This window comes from Narcine bancroftii, chromosome 5, assembly GCF_036971445.1.
Source record: "Narcine bancroftii isolate sNarBan1 chromosome 5, sNarBan1.hap1, whole genome shotgun sequence".
Lineage (NCBI taxonomy): Eukaryota > Metazoa > Chordata > Chondrichthyes > Torpediniformes > Narcinidae > Narcine > Narcine bancroftii.
Window position 1 is genome coordinate 18,482,502 of NC_091473.1, and position 16,813 is coordinate 18,499,314.

The window sequence follows — 16,813 nt, forward strand, 5'->3', positions numbered from 1 at the left end:
TCAACACTGAGTGAGAGCTGACAGGGTTTAGTGAACCCTACACAAGAGAGCCAGGCATTTTCATATGAGTGTGCTAATTTTCAAATGTTCATTACAATATTTGTTGTATTGCTGACTGCAATTCTTATGTTCTTATTTTGAAAGATTTGGGACATTGGTGGACAGCCAAGGTTTCGAAGTATGTGGGAACGTTATTGCAGAGGTGTCAATGCAGTTGTGTAAGTAAATTTTGCTTTTTTATTTATACCTTTTACCAATTGCATCATTCTTCCAGTTGTGATGGAACCATAACATCACAGAAACAAGCCACCCTGGTCTGTGCTGAACCATTTTTTTCCCCTAGTCCCTTGACTTGCATCTTACCTATAGCCCTACATACCTCTCCCATCCATGTACCCGTCCTCTTAATGTTAAAACTGAGCCCGCATTTACCACTTCATCTGGAAGCTAGTTCCATACTCACATCACTCTGTGTGAAGAAGTTCCCCCCTCATGATCCCCCTCAAAATTTTCCACTTTCACTGTCCTCTGGCTTGTATCTCACCTACCCTCAGTGGAAAAAGTTTATCTACATTTACTCCATCTATCCCTCTCATAATTTTAAATACTTCTATTAAATCTCTCCTCATTGTTCATGGAATAAAGTCCTAACCTGTTTAAACTTTCCCTGTAACTTAGTCCCTGAAGTCTGGGCAGCATCCTAGTAAATCTTCTCTGCTCTCTTTCCTGCAGTTGGGTGACCATATCTGCACACAATACTCCAAATTTGGCCTCACCAATGTCTTATACAACTTTTGCATAACATCCCAACTCCCGTACTCAATGCTTTGATTTATGAAGGCCAATATGCCAAAAGCTCTCTTTATAACCCTATGTGATGCCACTTTCAGGGAATTGTGTATCTATTCCCAGATCCCTTTGTTCTACTGCACCCCTCAGTGCCTTACTATTTACCGTGTATGTCTTTTCTTGGTTTGTCCTTGCAAAATGCTGCACCTCACACTCCAATCTTAGTGTCATCAGCAAACTTGCTGATCCAATTTACCATGTTATCATCCAGATCATTGATGTAGATGACAAACAACAATGGTCTTGGTTCTGATCCCTGAGGCACACCACTAGTCACAGGCTTCCAATATGAGATGCAATTTTCCACCACTACTCTCTGGCTTCCCATGTCTGGTCATCATAAATCCAGTTTACTATTTCACCATGTGTCTGAACCTTCCTGACTAACTTCCTATGCGGGACCTTGTCAAGGCCTTACTGAAATCCATGCAGACAACATCCACAGCCTTTCATTTGTCAATTTTCCTGGTAACCTCAAAAAATTCTATAAGATTAGTTAAAACACGACCTACCTAGCACAAAGCCATGTTGATTATCCCTAATCAATCCCTGGCTTTCCAAATAATTGTATATCTGATCTTTTGGAACACCTTCCAATAAATCACCTACCACAAACATCAGGCTCATCGGGTTATAATTTTCCAGGGTTACTTTTGGAGCTTTTTTAAACAATGGAACCATGTGAGTTACCCTCCAACCCTCTGGCACCACACCCGTGGATAAGGACATTTTAAATATTTCTATCAGAGTCTCTGCAATTTCTGCACTAGCTTCTCTCAGGATCTTGTCAGGCCCTGGGAATTGATCCACCTTTATTTGCTTCAAGACTGCAAGCACTTGTTTAAATGAGGTTCCATGAACTCACTGGTAGAATAGTTTAATTCCTGTCAAGAAAAAGGTACAAGGGATTGAACATATTGCTTGTTTCAGAAAAACTTTGACATGTTTTCCATACTTCAAGAAAATTAAATATCTGCACATTTCCCTGTTATCAGTGGTCTTTGAACTGCGACTATAGATAATTTCTTTAAACTTTTGTTTCTTGATCCATGTGCAGATGAGGCCTTGTGTTATGGAAAATTGCAGTACAAAATGTTTCCTAGGAATGCAACAATGCAACCATCCCTAGCCCTCTGCAACATGGGGTTGTCTGTAATTTTAAAATTTCAATAGTAGCAATCTATAATTGATAGCATAAATGCAAAACATGAACAAGGAGCTAATGTTATTTTTTGCTAGCTTATTTCCCTTTGTTAAAATAGCAGAATTCATCAGAAACCAGTACATTGAAAGTGAGATGACATTTGTACTTAGGAAAACATTACATAATATAAAACAACCAATCAAACTTCACTGAATAAAACTCCACATTTGAGCCATTTGCAACCACTTCTTTGAAAAGGATCCAGTAAATGGAAATTTGATATTTCATTGGGAGTTGTTCTGGTGTTAGAGGGCTTGTGTTAAAATCGATACTGAAAATGTCTATTTGAACATGTCAAAAACTTGCATCAACAAGCTTAAGTGTGATTGGATAGTTTAATAAAATTCTTTACAGAGATAAATGAGTAACATCTGGCAACACATTGTTCAAAAGTACAAAGGAAATGCTGGGTTGATTTACCCCTTCAAAGGATTCATGAGGTTACAGGGTAAACAGGAATCATACAATAAATGGAATGTATACATTTCTGATTGTCTTTCATGAATTGCAAAATTAATATGTCAGAGCTTGTGGAGATGTGAACAAATGGCAGAATGGAAAACTCACGCTTCGATCAATAGGGTGTCTCTTTGAAGTGGGAGCAGCTGAGAAGTGGGGTCACGCATTTCAACGCTGGGACAAATTCAAGAAATCTTATTTGTACTGAGGCCTAATTTATTAATATCCACGTAATTTAATGCTTCCATCTGTTGTTTTGCAGTGCTGTCTATATTTATCATCGCTAACTTTAGAAGTTTGCTTTTTATTCCGTCATTGAAGTAGTTGTAAATGTATGGATAGTGTTGTGACCCCAGGTTGGATTATGACAGGACACTGAGTCACTCTGCCATTTTGTGTAATCTGCCTGTTATAATTTTTAGTTTCCTTTACTCAGCTAATTTTCTAAGCACTATTAAATTCCATCAACTTCAACCTTGATTTTCTGGGAGCTAATAAAAAAAATAAATGATATTCTTGGAAATTACCATTGGAATCATCAAGCATGGCTCCCCCTTTACAAAACGTGGTGGCCGTCTGATCAGCAGACATTCTTGCTTTATTTTTAATTATAGATCTGTGATTTCCCAACATCAATTGAGCTTAATTTCTTTATAATTTCATGGTGCTCCTTCTAATCTTGTAACATGGCACAATGTACTTACCAGTACTATAATAAAGCAATTGCATTTCCCAAACTATTTTCAGGAATGTTTTTGTGTAATTTTATTTTTTAATTATTCAACTTTTTTGCATGTTGGAGACTTGTAGTCAACAAAAGCTCCCCAACAGCAGCACTGTTGAACAAAATATGTTATCAAATTATGGAGGGAGGAGGTGTCCTGCAAGAAAGATGCTACAGTAATCAAGGTACCTATAATCTACATCAAGCCGTCGTCTCAAGTATTATTGCTAACCTCATCATCTCTGGTCATCTCCCTCCCATGGCCTCCAACATCATTGTTTCCCACCTCTGCACTGCTTGGTTCTACCTCCTACTCAAAATGCACAATTATTTGGTCGACCCATTATTTCCACATGCTCCTGTCCCACTTAACTGGTGTTATCTTACCTCGACTCCATTTTTTTTCTCCCTGGTCCAGTCATTCCCAACCTACGTCGGTGATACCTCACATGCCTTCAGTCTCTTCAATGACTTCCAAATCTTTGAGCACGACTGCCATATTTTCACTGTGTATGTTCAATCCCTTTACACCTCCATCCCCCATGCAGAATGTCTCAAAGCCTTTGTTTCTTTCATGACACGGACCTAACCAGTCATCCTCCACCACCATCCTCCTCCTCCTCCTGCTGGCAGAACTTGTTCTTAGCCTTATTAACTTTTCCTTTGACTCATCCCATTTTCTTCAAATTAAAAGAGTACCCATGAGTACCTATTAGTGCCTGTGTGGGTCCCATCTCTGCCTGCCTTTTTGTTGGCTTTGTGAAGCAATCCATGCTGCAAGCCTACACAGGCAAGGCCCCTCAATTCTTCCTCCACATCGATGACTGCATTGGTGCTGCATCATGCACCTGTGATGAGCTCATCAACTTTATTTGCATTGCTGTTAACTTTCACCCCGACCTCATATTCACTTGGCCCATCTCTGGCGACACTCCCATTTCTTGATCTCACTGTCTCTATTTCTGGAGACTAGGTTTTTGCAGACATTTTTTCACAAACCTATTGTAATGCGTGTCGAAAGAACCAAAGACTTGTTGATCCAAACCAAGGCTTTTATTAACTAAAAGACTGGAGTATATCACAAGTAGGTCGACCAGTCCAGAATGACCTGGTCTGGCTGGGAGCAATCATATAACAATATAACCACTTACAGCACAGAACAGGCCAGTTCGGCCCTACTAGTCCATGCCTTAGCAAATCCCCACCCTCCTAGTCCCACTGACCAGCACCCGGTCCATACCCCTCTAGTCCCCTCCTCTCCATGTAACTATCCAGTCTATCCTTAAATGTTACCAATGATCCCGCCTCGACCACGTCTGCTGGAAGCTCATTCCACATCCCTACCACCCTTTGCGTAAAGAAAAGGGAAAAACCAGACTGGACGAGATTAGAATTAGATAAAATAGGGGAAAAGATACCTGAACACATTATATAAATGGGACGAAAAATTGGTACAACATAGAACTTCTCCAGTATTACATCATCTCCTCAATATTTGGAAGAAGATCCATGTAGAAAGAAATAAAACAAATTATCAATTACCAAAACTAATATTGACGCAAAATAAGCTACTCCCTTTTACAATAGACAACCTTTCCTTTAGAGAATGGGAAAAAAAAGGGATTAAAAGAATAGAAAATTGTTTTTCAGGAAGTAGATTCTTATCCTTTGAACAAATGAGAGATAAGTACAATATAACTGGAGATACAGCGCTGGCATATTACTAACTGAGATCCTACTTGAAGGATAAATTAGGAAGCAATCTGAGTTTACCAGAGGGAAGTAACCTTGAATATGTGATTACAGATACAATGTTAATCAAAAGATTTATAACAAATATGTATATTAAACTGCAAGAAAAGGAGAATGAGGAAACAAATGGTAAAACTAAACAAAAATGGGAACAAGATTTAAATATAAAGATAAAAAAGGAAACATGGGAGAAATTATGTTCTGGAACGATGAGAAATACAATAAATACGAGGCTACGTATGGTACAATATAATTGGTTACACAGACTATACATTACACCGCAAAAGTTAAATAAATGGGACCCAACAGTATCTGATAGATGTTTTCGATGTAAAAAAGAAATGGGAACAATAATTCATGCAATCTGGACATGTGAGAGAGTAGAAAAATTTTGGGATGATCTCAATCAGATATTAAATAAAATAACAGAAAACAATATACCAAAGAATCCAGAGATCTTTCTCTGGATTTGGAGGATGCACAAAAAAGATTTGTTAAGATAGCCCTAGCCGTAGCAAAAAAATGTATTATGTCAACCTGGAAATTGGAAGATAATTTGAAAATACAACAATGGTATATAGAAATGAATAAATGTATTCCATTAGAAAAAATAACATATAGTTTAAGAAATAATATTGAAATATTCGAACAAGTATGGGAGCCTTACATTAAATACAATAGCGAAAACCTACCGGGGACAAACATTACCTAAGTTGATGGAAGGAGAAGGAAAGAAAAGAATGGACTCTGTATAATTTCTGGTGTATTTTTGTTGAATGACCATTGTCTGACTGAATTAATGCAACCTAGATTGTATACCTAAAATGGATGAGGGGGGGGGTGGGGGGGTGGCTTGGGAGGAGGGAGGGGGAGGGGGAGAAAAAGTCACTGTAAATGTGTGAAAAAGAAAAAGTGTATATCATGGCTATTGTGATTTATGGTGTGAAAAATAAAAAATTTAAAAAAAAAAGAAATTTCCCCTCATGTTCCCCTTATAATTTTCCCCCTTCAATCTTAAACCATGCCCTCTAGTTTGAATCTCCCCCACTCTTAATTAAAAAAGCCTATCCACATTTACTCTGTCTGTCCCTTTTAAAATCTTAAACACCTCTATCAAGTCCCCCCTCAATCTTCTACGCTCTAGAGAAAAAAAGCCCTAGTCTGCACAACCTTTCCCTGTAACTCAAACCTTGAAATCCTGTCAACATTCTCGTGAACCTTCTCTGTACTCTCTCTATTTTGTTTATATCTTTCCTATAATTTGGTGACCAAAACTGTACACAGTACTCCAAATTTGGCCTCACCAATGCCTTGTACAATTTCATCATAACCTCCCTACTCTTGAATTCAATACTCCGATTTATGAAGGCCAACATTCCAAATGCCTTCTTCACCACACCATCTTCCTGAGCATCAGCCTTGAGGGTACTATTTACCATCACTCCTAAATCCCTTTGTTGCTCTGCACATCTCAGTAGCCTACCATTTAATGCATATGACCTGTTTAGATTTGCTTTTCCAAAATGTAGCACCTCACACTTATCTGTATTAAATTCCATCAGCCATTTCTCAGCCCACACTTCCAGCCTTCCTAAATCACCTTTTAATGTACGGTAATCTTCCTCACTGTCCACAACACCACCAATCTTTGTATCCTCAAACTTGCTTATCCAATTCTCCACCCCTACTTCCAGATCGTTAATATATATAACAAACAATAGTGGACCCAGGACCGATCCATGAGGAACTCCACTAGTCACCATCCTCCAAATGGACAAACAATTTTCTATCACTACTCTCTGACACCTCCCATCCAACCATTGCTGAATCCATTTCACTACCTCCTATTTATACCTAATGCCTCCATCTTTTTTCCTAACCTCCTGTGGGGAACTTTGTCAAAAGCTTTACTAAAGTCTAAATAGACAACATCCACAGCTTTCCCTTCATCAACCTTTTTTGTAACCCCCTCGAAAAACTCAATCAGGTTTGTCAAGCATGAGCAGAGTCACTCGGTCAACCAAGGGGTCGTTCTTAGAGTACCGGACGTGGCGTTGTTAAAGGTCTGGACTGGGAACTGTGAGCCATTACCTGACTCAGATTTCCTCTGGAAAGAGAACATCCTTTCATGGGGGGTGGCATTGGTCGCGATGCATAGGAGGGAGCAGATGGAGTGTAGGGCACTAGTGAGCACATCCTGCCAGCGAGAGATGGGGAGACCTTTGGACTGGAGGTCAAGCGTAACTGCTTTCCAGACGGTGGCATTCTCTCTTTCGACTTTCCCATTACTGTGTGGGTTATAGCTGGTGGTCCTGCTTGAAGCAATACCACGCTCCAGAAGGTACTGCAGCAGCTCTGCGCTCATAAACGAGGACCCCCTGTCACTGTGGATGTAACTGGGGTACCCGAAGATGGCGAAGATGCTGTGCAGGGCCTCTATAACTGAGGAGGCAGGGCACAGGACCCGGGAAGTGGGAGTACTCGTCGATGGCCGTAAGGATGTAGGTGTTACGGTTGGTCGATGGTAGGGGCTCCTTGAAGTCTACGCTGAGACGCTCAAAGGGCCGGGTGGCTTTGATGCTGTGGGTGTTCTCCAGACGGAAGAAGTGGGGTTTGCACTCAGCGCACACTGGACAGGCCCGGGTCATGGAGCAAATCTCCTCGACCATGTAGGGCAGGTTGCGAGATTTTACAAAGTGCGCGAACCTAGTGACCCCTGGATGAAAGAGCTTCGGTGTGGATCAACAAGTCTTTGGTTCTTTTGACGCGCATTACAATTTTATTAACTAAAAGACTGGAGCATATCACAAGTAGGTTGACCAGTCCAGAATGACCTGGTCTGGCTAGGAGCAATCCTTTAAGACCTGCCAGTAGGTGTGGCTACACTCTCAGCCAATCACAGTCATCCTACACTACCATCTGTACATATGTACATATTGGTGATGGAATCTGCACTATCACACCTACGAGCTCCCACAACTACTTCGACCACACTTCTTCATACCCAGACTTGTGCAAGGATTCTACTCCTTTCTCTCAATTCCTCCATCTCCACATCTGCTCCTAAGATGAAGTCTTCCAGTCCAGATCATCTGATCTCCTCCTTCCAAAAACATAGCCTACCCTCCACCGTCATCAACTCAACCCTTACCTGTATCTCCTCCATTTCCTGCCATCTGCCCTGGCTCTCTCTGCTCCCAGATGCAACAAAAGTGAGATTCCCCTTGTTCTCACGTACCACCCCACCAGCCTCCGTAATTTTTGTCACTTACAACATGATCCCACCACCAGACACGTCTTCCTTTCCATTCCTCTCTCCTCCTTCCGTAGAGACTGCTCCCTCTGTGACTTCCTCATCCACTCATCCCTTCCCATTAATCACCCCCTTGGCACCTTTCTCAGCAGCCGCATTTGCACTCACACCTTCTCCTTCACCATTTCGGGCCACAGACAGTTTTTCTAAGTTAAGCAATGTTTGTGAATCTGCAGGAGTCATCTACTGCATCTGGTGCTCCCATTGAGGACTTTTCTACATTGGGGAGACTGGACACAGACTAGGAGATTGCTTCACTGAGCACCTTAGCTCTGACCGGGATCTCCCAGTGGCCAACCATTTCAAAGTTGTGCTCCACTCCCGCGCTGATATGTCTATCCGTGGCCTCGTACTGTTAAACGAAGGCTACCTGTAAATTGGAGAATCAGCACCTAATATTATGTCTCTAACTGGATGACATTAACATTGACTTCTCTGGTTTCTGCTAACCCACTTCCCATTGTCCTTACCTTCCCCATCACTCTGTCTTTCCTTCAGTTCCCTACCCTCTTTTCTCTCTCTATTCACAGAGCCATGCCCACTCCCCTCCCCCTGTTTTCAGATGTGCTCTCCCTCCGTGATCCACCTATTACCTCCTGCCTGTGGGATTGTGTTCTTCCCCACCACCATTTTGTTCAGGCACCTGCCTACATTTTGATCATACCTCGATGAAGGGCTGGAGCCCAAAATGTTGGTTATGTACCTATCTTTTCTATATATGGGACGCTGTTTGACCTGCTCAGTTTCTCCAGCATTGTGTTTTTACTTCAATCATGGTGTCTGCAGACTTTAGCGTTTCACTGTCCATCAACCATCTGGATTGGATTAGTCAAATTGGTAAAGGTAGCCTTCAGTTCAAATTTATCCACTGCATTTAGGACATTTTTATAGATTGCTATATTGTATAATTATTTGAGGAACATGCTATTTTAGACCTATCATATGTAAATTAGATTACAGGTATTTTTATTATAAAATTAATATAGAGTATTTTTTATCTATGCTCCAGGGAATATCTATCTGAAGAAATAGAGGTTACTGACAAATTAAAACAAAAATACTCTGTTTAGTGGTTGGTGGTAAGCTTGAAGGTTGGGGATTGTTATTGAATGTCCTAAACAAAATTAATTAGGAATAAACTGTCAAGAAATATGAAGCTGTAAGTACACCTGAGATAATTGAATTGCTAAGGGAAATCTTGGTTCCTTTTAGGTTAAGACCAGAGAACCAATGTTAAGATATAGAAATGGGAGAGATTTGAACAATTTTTTTTTCTCATTAGTAGGAGGCATCAGACACATCCATTTTCAATAGAAACTATAGGTCAAAAGAGGGAGGAACTTAGAACAATCATAGTCAAAGAGCAAAGGTAATATGCAAACCTATACCACTGACAGCATGGATAGAGAAATGGTCATCCAAAACAATTGAGCTGAGTGGATTGGCACAAGCATCAGTGGTTGAGCATCAATTTGAGCAGAAGTGGATAAACAGACTGTTCGTTGTAACAGACAGGTCAGAAAGAAAGCTGAGAATGATTCCTAAAAAATGCTAAGCTGGTTAAGGTTGAAATTGTCGTGGCACCTTTTAAATACCCAAATTTAAAAGAAAGCTTTCATTTTTAAAGAGTATTGGATTGCATTTCATTTATGTTCTCTAAAAGTTTAATGGAAATCAGTTTCTTTCATTTGTCTTAACCTGAAGGGTAGGTGGGCTTTTTCAGGCCGGAAAAGTCAAATATGAGATGACCTGCTTTTGAGGTGAGAGGGGAAGAGTTTAAAGCAGATTTGCAAGGCATATTTTTTTCAGTGTTCAGTGCCTGGAGAAAGTGGTAGATTCAGATAGGAAGTAATGTTTCAATGAGATTTAGACAAGCATTAATGGGCAAATAGAGGGGTGTGAACCATGTGCAGGGAGATGGGATTAGTTTAGATTGGCTACATGGTTGTGCAGACATAGTCAAAGAATGTTTCTGTGCTGTACTACCAACATATCTGTGTATGCACAAGTGCCATCAAAGTATTGAGTTTATTTCCCAATTTACCATTATTCATTTAAATTTTAATGTAACATTTAAATTAGCTCCATCTGAATATTCAGTTCTCCAGAAGTTGCTAACTAATTTTAGATAAAAACCATTCTAAGCTACTATTGATCTTAGCTTTAAAACTGCCCAGCAATCCTGCAGTACTACATGCAATTTTGGTCTACTTAGTTGTGAAAGGATGCACTTCAAGTTGATTCTGGAAATGGTGTTTATCTTAGTTCAAAAGGATGAGGGGGATCTTGTAGTGGCATATAAAATTATGAAAGAGATGGATGAGATAAAAGTAGAAGCTTCCACTGGCAGGTGGGACTGGAGCTGGAGAACTTGAGTGTGGATGAACAGAGGGACCTTAGAGTCCAAATCCATACATCCCTCAAGGTCACCACACAGGTTGATGGGATAGTTACAAAGGCCAGTGGGCTTCATTAATAGGGGGATTGAGTTCAAGAGTAGAGAAGTAATGTTGCAACTCTACAAATCTCTGGTGAGACCACACTTGGGAGTATTGTGTTCAGTTCTGGTCGCTTCATTACAGGAAGGATGTGGAAACTATGGAGAGGGTGCAGAGGAGATTTACCAGGATGTTGGCTGGATTGGAAAGTAAGGCTTATGAGGCAAGGTTAGCAGAGCTGGGGCCTTTCTCTTTAGAGCATAGAAGGGTGAGAGGAGATTAATAGAGGTCCACAAGATTGAGAAGTATAGATAGGGTGGACAGTCAGTGCCTGTTTTCCAGGGCAGGAATAGCAAACACCAGAAAATGTCTGTACAAAATGAAGGGAGGGAAGTTTGGGGAAGACATCAAAGGCAGGTTTTTTTTATGCAAAGGGTTGTGGGTGCTTGGAATTCCTTGCCTGGGATGGTGGTGGAGGTTGAAACATTAATGGCATTTAAGAGTCTCTTAGGCACAAGGATGGAAGAAAAATAGAGGGTTACTGTATAGGGAGGGTTTAATACATTTTTTTAAGGAATATATAGGTCAGCACAACATTGAGGGCTGAATCTGAGAGGGGATTTGATAGAGGTGTTTAAGATAATGAGAGGGATAGATAGAGTTGATGTGGAAAGGCTTTTCCCATTGACAGTAGGAGAGATGGATACAAGAGGTCATGGTTGAGAGTTGATGGGCAAAGGTTTAGGAGTAACATGAGAGGGAACATCTTTACTCAGAGAGTGTTTACTGTGTGGAATGGGCTTCCGGGAAAGGTGGTGAAGGCAGGGTCAATTTATTCATTTAAGAAAGAGTTGGATAAGTATATGGATGGGAGGGGGATGGAGGGATATGGGCAGAGTGCTGGTAAGTGGGATTAGAGGAGGGTACTTGGATCAGTGCGGACTAGAAGGGCCAAATAGGCTTGTTTCCGTGCTGTAATTGTATGTTATATGTTAAGATTCAAGGGAAAAGATTTTAGACAGAGAGAGTCCTCTCAGAGAGTAGTAAGTCTGTGGAATTCTCTGCCTAGGGAAGCAGTAGAGACTTTCTCAATTTATTTCGGACATTGAAGAACAGGGGAATTGAGGGTTTTGGAAAGCAGGCAGAAAAATGGTGCAGAGTGCAGGGCCAGATCAACCATAATCTCATTGAATGGCAGAGCAGGTTTAACAGGCCAGATTCTCTACTCCTGTCTCTTCTGTTCAATCTATAGTTGTTTCCAAATTCGCCCCATATCTTGAATTATTGAGCCTATTGATCTGTGCAAGATTGAAAACTGCAAACAAGTAAATGAAGATATACCTTGCATAATGTATTATTTAATCAAAATATAGTTAATTATTGGATGTCTTTCCTTTTAAAGCTACATGGTGGATGCTGCAGATCGTGATAAAATAGAGGCTTCTAGAAACGAGCTTCACAACCTGTTAGACAAACCACAGTTGCAAGGAATCCCTGTGAGTACTTGAACATATATTAGTTTTGCAGATTTGCAGCCCATATTTTTTATTTATTAATATAAACATGCATGGTGGAAAGAGCATACATAATTTTAAATCTGTCAAATATGGTTGACATTTTGGGTCTCAGCCCTTCATCTGGAATTTGCCAAAATTCTTGTTGCAGTCAAGTAGGTACTTAGTTTAAAATAAAAATTTCATCATGAAATTACTGTCAGAAAGAGACAATAAGTGGATAATGATGATAATCCTTATGAAGGATTCTGACTTGCAACATTGACCAATCTTTTTCTCCCTACAGCTGCCTGACTGAGTTTTTACAGGAGATTGTGTTTAGCTGAATATAAAAGATAATAAATAAATCTTCAGTTAAATTAGTGCAAAAAAATGCTGTTTCAATAATATAGTCAGGACTTTGTTGTTCTGAAGGAATTTATGATTAGAATTGTAAGGGGAGGTTGAAGACGCTGATGACATTTTGGTGGGGGGGGTGTGCGGGGGGAGAGTCCTTGAACCCAGAGTCGCTGGACGTCAGGCTCTCATTCCTTTTTGTAGGGAAAAGTGAGAAGAGTTTAGCCCTGTGGTTCTCAACCTTTTTACACTCACATACCACTTTAAGTATTACTTATGCCATAGGTGCTCTGTGATTAGTAAGGGATTGCTTAAGGTGGGATATGGGTGGAAAGAAAAAGTTTGAAAATCATTCCTCATTGACTCGTTATGTGCATAGTTTCATCTTCTTTGGCTTGGCTTCGCGGACGAAGATTTATGGAGGGGGTAAAAAGTCCACGTCAGCTGCAGGCTCGTTTGTGGCTGACAAGTCCGATGCGGGACAGGCAGACACGATTGCAGCGGTTGCAGGGGAAAATTGGTTGGTTGGGGTTGGGTGTTGGGTTTTTCCTCCTTTGCCTTTTGTCAGTGAGGTGGGCTCTGCGGTCTTCTTCAAAGGAGGTTGCTGCCCGCCAAACTGCATAGTTTCATAATTCCAAAGGAAATGGGCCAATGACAATTTTTCTCAAACAAAATATTTCAGTAACAGTTGGGTCTCGAGCAGTGATTCTCAACCTCCCCTTCCCACACACATCCCACCTTAAGCAATCCCTTACTAATCACGGAGCACAGATGCCATAGTGGTATGCGAGTGGAAATTAACTGGGATAGGGACCAGTGGGGGAAAAACTAAAACTGTCAGTACGTTGGCGTCAAATGACACAATTTCATGCCGGAGATTAACCACCTTGACCCCTACCTGCTTTCCTGGCGTCCTCTGACAACAGTGTGCTGATAAAACCAGTGGAAAAGGGACAGCAGAAAGTCAAGCGTTTCCAGTTGAAGGTAGAAAACTCCAATTCCCGGGGATGAGTTGTGTCCCAGTTAAGGGTGGCCTGATGGAAATGGCGCAAAGGGCTTCCTATCCTCGGACATTGCACAGTCAATTAACTGGGTTGCCAATGGAAAAGAGGCTGTTGACTGGAGTACTTGGTATCTTTTATGATGTTGGCTGCCTTCTTGAGGCAGTGACTCACATAGACTTGGAATAAGAATCCTTCATTAAAATAGCAAAATATCCATGTGTTGAGATTTGATCATGGGAGGAAATGAGGTCCTTGTCAACTGTCAGGTGCTGACAATTTCACACACCTTTGTACAATTATTACACAATTGAAGTAGAAAATAAAGGGGATAAATAAGTATTAGTCCAGCTCAACAAAATGAAGATAATAGAAATGTATTTAACCATGGTCTGCACAATTGTTGTTTTATTGGAGGAAAATTAAAGAAATAGTAGAGAAATTGATTTTGGAAATAAGGTTTTGAGGTCCAGTACAATATGAGAACTTGGATTGCAGGGAGGACCTGAGACTGACTGAAGGGAAGCCTTAAGTTTGATCAAAGATGATTATCTTGAATCTTGAAGGTTTGTATTCTATGCAAGTTGTGAGTACTTTGTACCTTTGCAGTTAAAAATACAAATAAAACTTAGCTTGCAATAGTTGCCAGTAGTGTGATTCTAATATAACTGTGTACAGGCACAACATGGATAAGACTTCACTTCAAATGTATGTTTGATATTGCGTGGATGTTACTTCCAGTAGGATTGGTGCACAAGAGCAGTGAACTTTGAAATTGCAGGTTGTGGAGGAAGTTATTCAATTGAAATCTGTTTTGACCCATTTTAGCCATTGTAAGTTGTTAAGCTACGCATGCTTTATTAAACTTATTGTGTTATGGTTGGGCAGGACTTAAAGATCATCTGACTTCTCCATCTATCGTCCTCAGTTGTGCAAATCTCTGTGGGGAAGATTATGCAGCTCATTTTTGTGTGGGCTGGTGCCATAATTTTCTTTATTTCCACAGGATTGACAGGGAACGATCCTTTCTCTGCTACTCCATCTTTTGGGGTAGAATCTTGTTTCATCTGCTTTCCATTCCCTCTGAAATGACATGCCTGAGAAATGTTAAGGTGGTTCCATGTCAATTATTTGCCAGGAAACTAGAAATTTGAAAAACACCTGACTGACTTATTTTAATTTCCAATTGGAGATTGGCTGATCACTTATCCAGCCAGCTTAAGATCACTTGCCCACAAGCAAAACACCCCTCAATATCCATGACACCTGGGTCGAGATCCTCTTGAGAGTTTCATTGCTGGGGATGATCTCACTTTCTAAGCCCTACCATTGATACTAAAATTAAGGCCAACAAGATTTTTTCCCCCCAAAAAATGCATATGCATTTTATATGGGTGCAATACACAAATTGTATGGATGCAAAGTGCTTACAAAGTTCATTTCTTTTTCTACCAGCAGGCAGTGGCTTCCCACTATTCTTAGCTTGTGTTGAGTTTTAAATGATTGCAACATGCCTCGCAAAACAGCAGAGGGTGCCATGTTTACATTCTTTATGAAGTAAATACAGTAATTGCAGTTTCCAGTTTGAATATTTAGAACTTGGGCACTGCTGTGTCAGTGTTTTTTGTTCTGGGCACAACAAAATGACCCAACTGAATTCACGAATCTTATCATTTTTTTTGTGCTGTCAGGTTTATAGAAGACCTGACTTTTGCAAGTTCTTAAGAGCATTTTTTGAGACGGGAAAGTTAGCTACAGAAAGGAAACCTTCAGGAATTATGTAATAGGAATAGTAGCTAGTTAATTCAAAAGAGAACCAGATGAAAATAAACCCTGTTTACATGTTGTGTAATGACTCCTGGTCATTAAAGGCCCTTTCACAGTGTCCTGGGATAGGAATGGGGTTTTGGCCTTTCACATTTGACCACTCCTAACTGGGACACTGAACACGTTTACACTTGCAAGGAGCCATCCCCAGAGTTAGGACTCTTCTACCTTCTACCAGTGATGTCATGACTAATCGAGTGCTGGTGGACCTGGCCTAAATCCTGATCAATGTATTATGATTTTGTATTTGAACAAAATTAATCATGCCTAATTATAACGTAATTAAGCTTTATGTACAGCATAGTAAGAGCCCTTCAGCCCCTGTTGTTGTTGTGCCAACCTATATAAACCTTTATAAGGGACCGTGGGAAAGTCGAGCAATAAATAGCAATAGCGGACAATTTTTAAACAGCGTGGGAAAGTTGGTAGAGCTATCGCATTCTACAATTTATAACTATTATCGGGGGGGGGGGGAGTGATGGTAGACCTGCCCTCCCAGAATTCCATGGGGCAGGGAAAGGGCTGTATGTCTGGCTGCATACATGGAACATTCATAGAGGGGTTTCTCTGCTGCACAGCATTCTGGGAAGTCAGGTCCGCCATTGCTTTTTCCCCACTGTCTTTATAAATTGTGTGCTATAGCGCTACCAACTTTACAACAATGTTTCAAATTGTCCGCTATTACTATTTATTGTTTTTTATTACTATTCATTTCCTCTCTCTCTCTCTCTCTTCCCCCCCCACCCCCCACCCCCTGTGACTTTCCCATGGCAAAGTTTATACCTTTATTTTAATCTTTTCTTCCTGCACTCGTGCTAAAACTTGGGTCATTTCAATTCCACAATGCAATTACCAGTTTCATACTTGCCTGATTGCAACACTGGCGTCAACAGTCACCGGGAATTGTACTCGGGGTCAAGGCCGTCAATCCCTGTCGTGAGATGACGTCATATGATGCCGGCGTTTAGTGATTTTGCGTTCACGCTTGCCACTTTAAAGGCCGATTGGCCTTTGATTCCTGGGATCACCTGGGACTTCTGATTCTGTATCATTGTATCCTGCAAGTCACTAAAATAATCCTGATAATTTTGACCCTCGTTGAAAATTCTGTTCCCAGACATTGAAACTTTGTTTTATGGACAGTTCTCAGAAAAGGAAGGCTTGCATAAAGTCAGGGACTGCCTGTATAGACTTCTATTTCACATCATTGATCTTGTGTACAGTATTTGTGAAAATCTTCAGAGGTCACAACTTGGGCTCCAGACTTTGTATTTGATGGCAGTACAAAGCAAGTAATAAACCCCAGTGATCTTGTAAAACTAAAGAAATGCCTCTTAATTGCACATTTACCTGTATCGCCCAATGGCACATTACAGTGAAACAAAACCCAAAAAAG

At 40.6% G+C, this 16,813-nt stretch overlaps 1 protein-coding gene across 1 annotated transcript in view; it reads left to right on the forward strand.

The window, feature by feature from the left end:
- LOC138763182 (ADP-ribosylation factor-like protein 8B-A) overlaps window positions 1–16,813 on the forward strand; it is a 78,574-nt gene that overhangs the window by 48,430 nt on the left and 13,331 nt on the right. Inside the window, exons 3-4 of the mRNA XM_069936930.1 lie at window positions 145–218; window positions 12,142–12,235. Coding sequence (XP_069793031.1) covers window positions 145–218; window positions 12,142–12,235 — 168 coding nt within the window. The remainder of the gene's footprint in view (window positions 1–144; window positions 219–12,141; window positions 12,236–16,813) is intronic.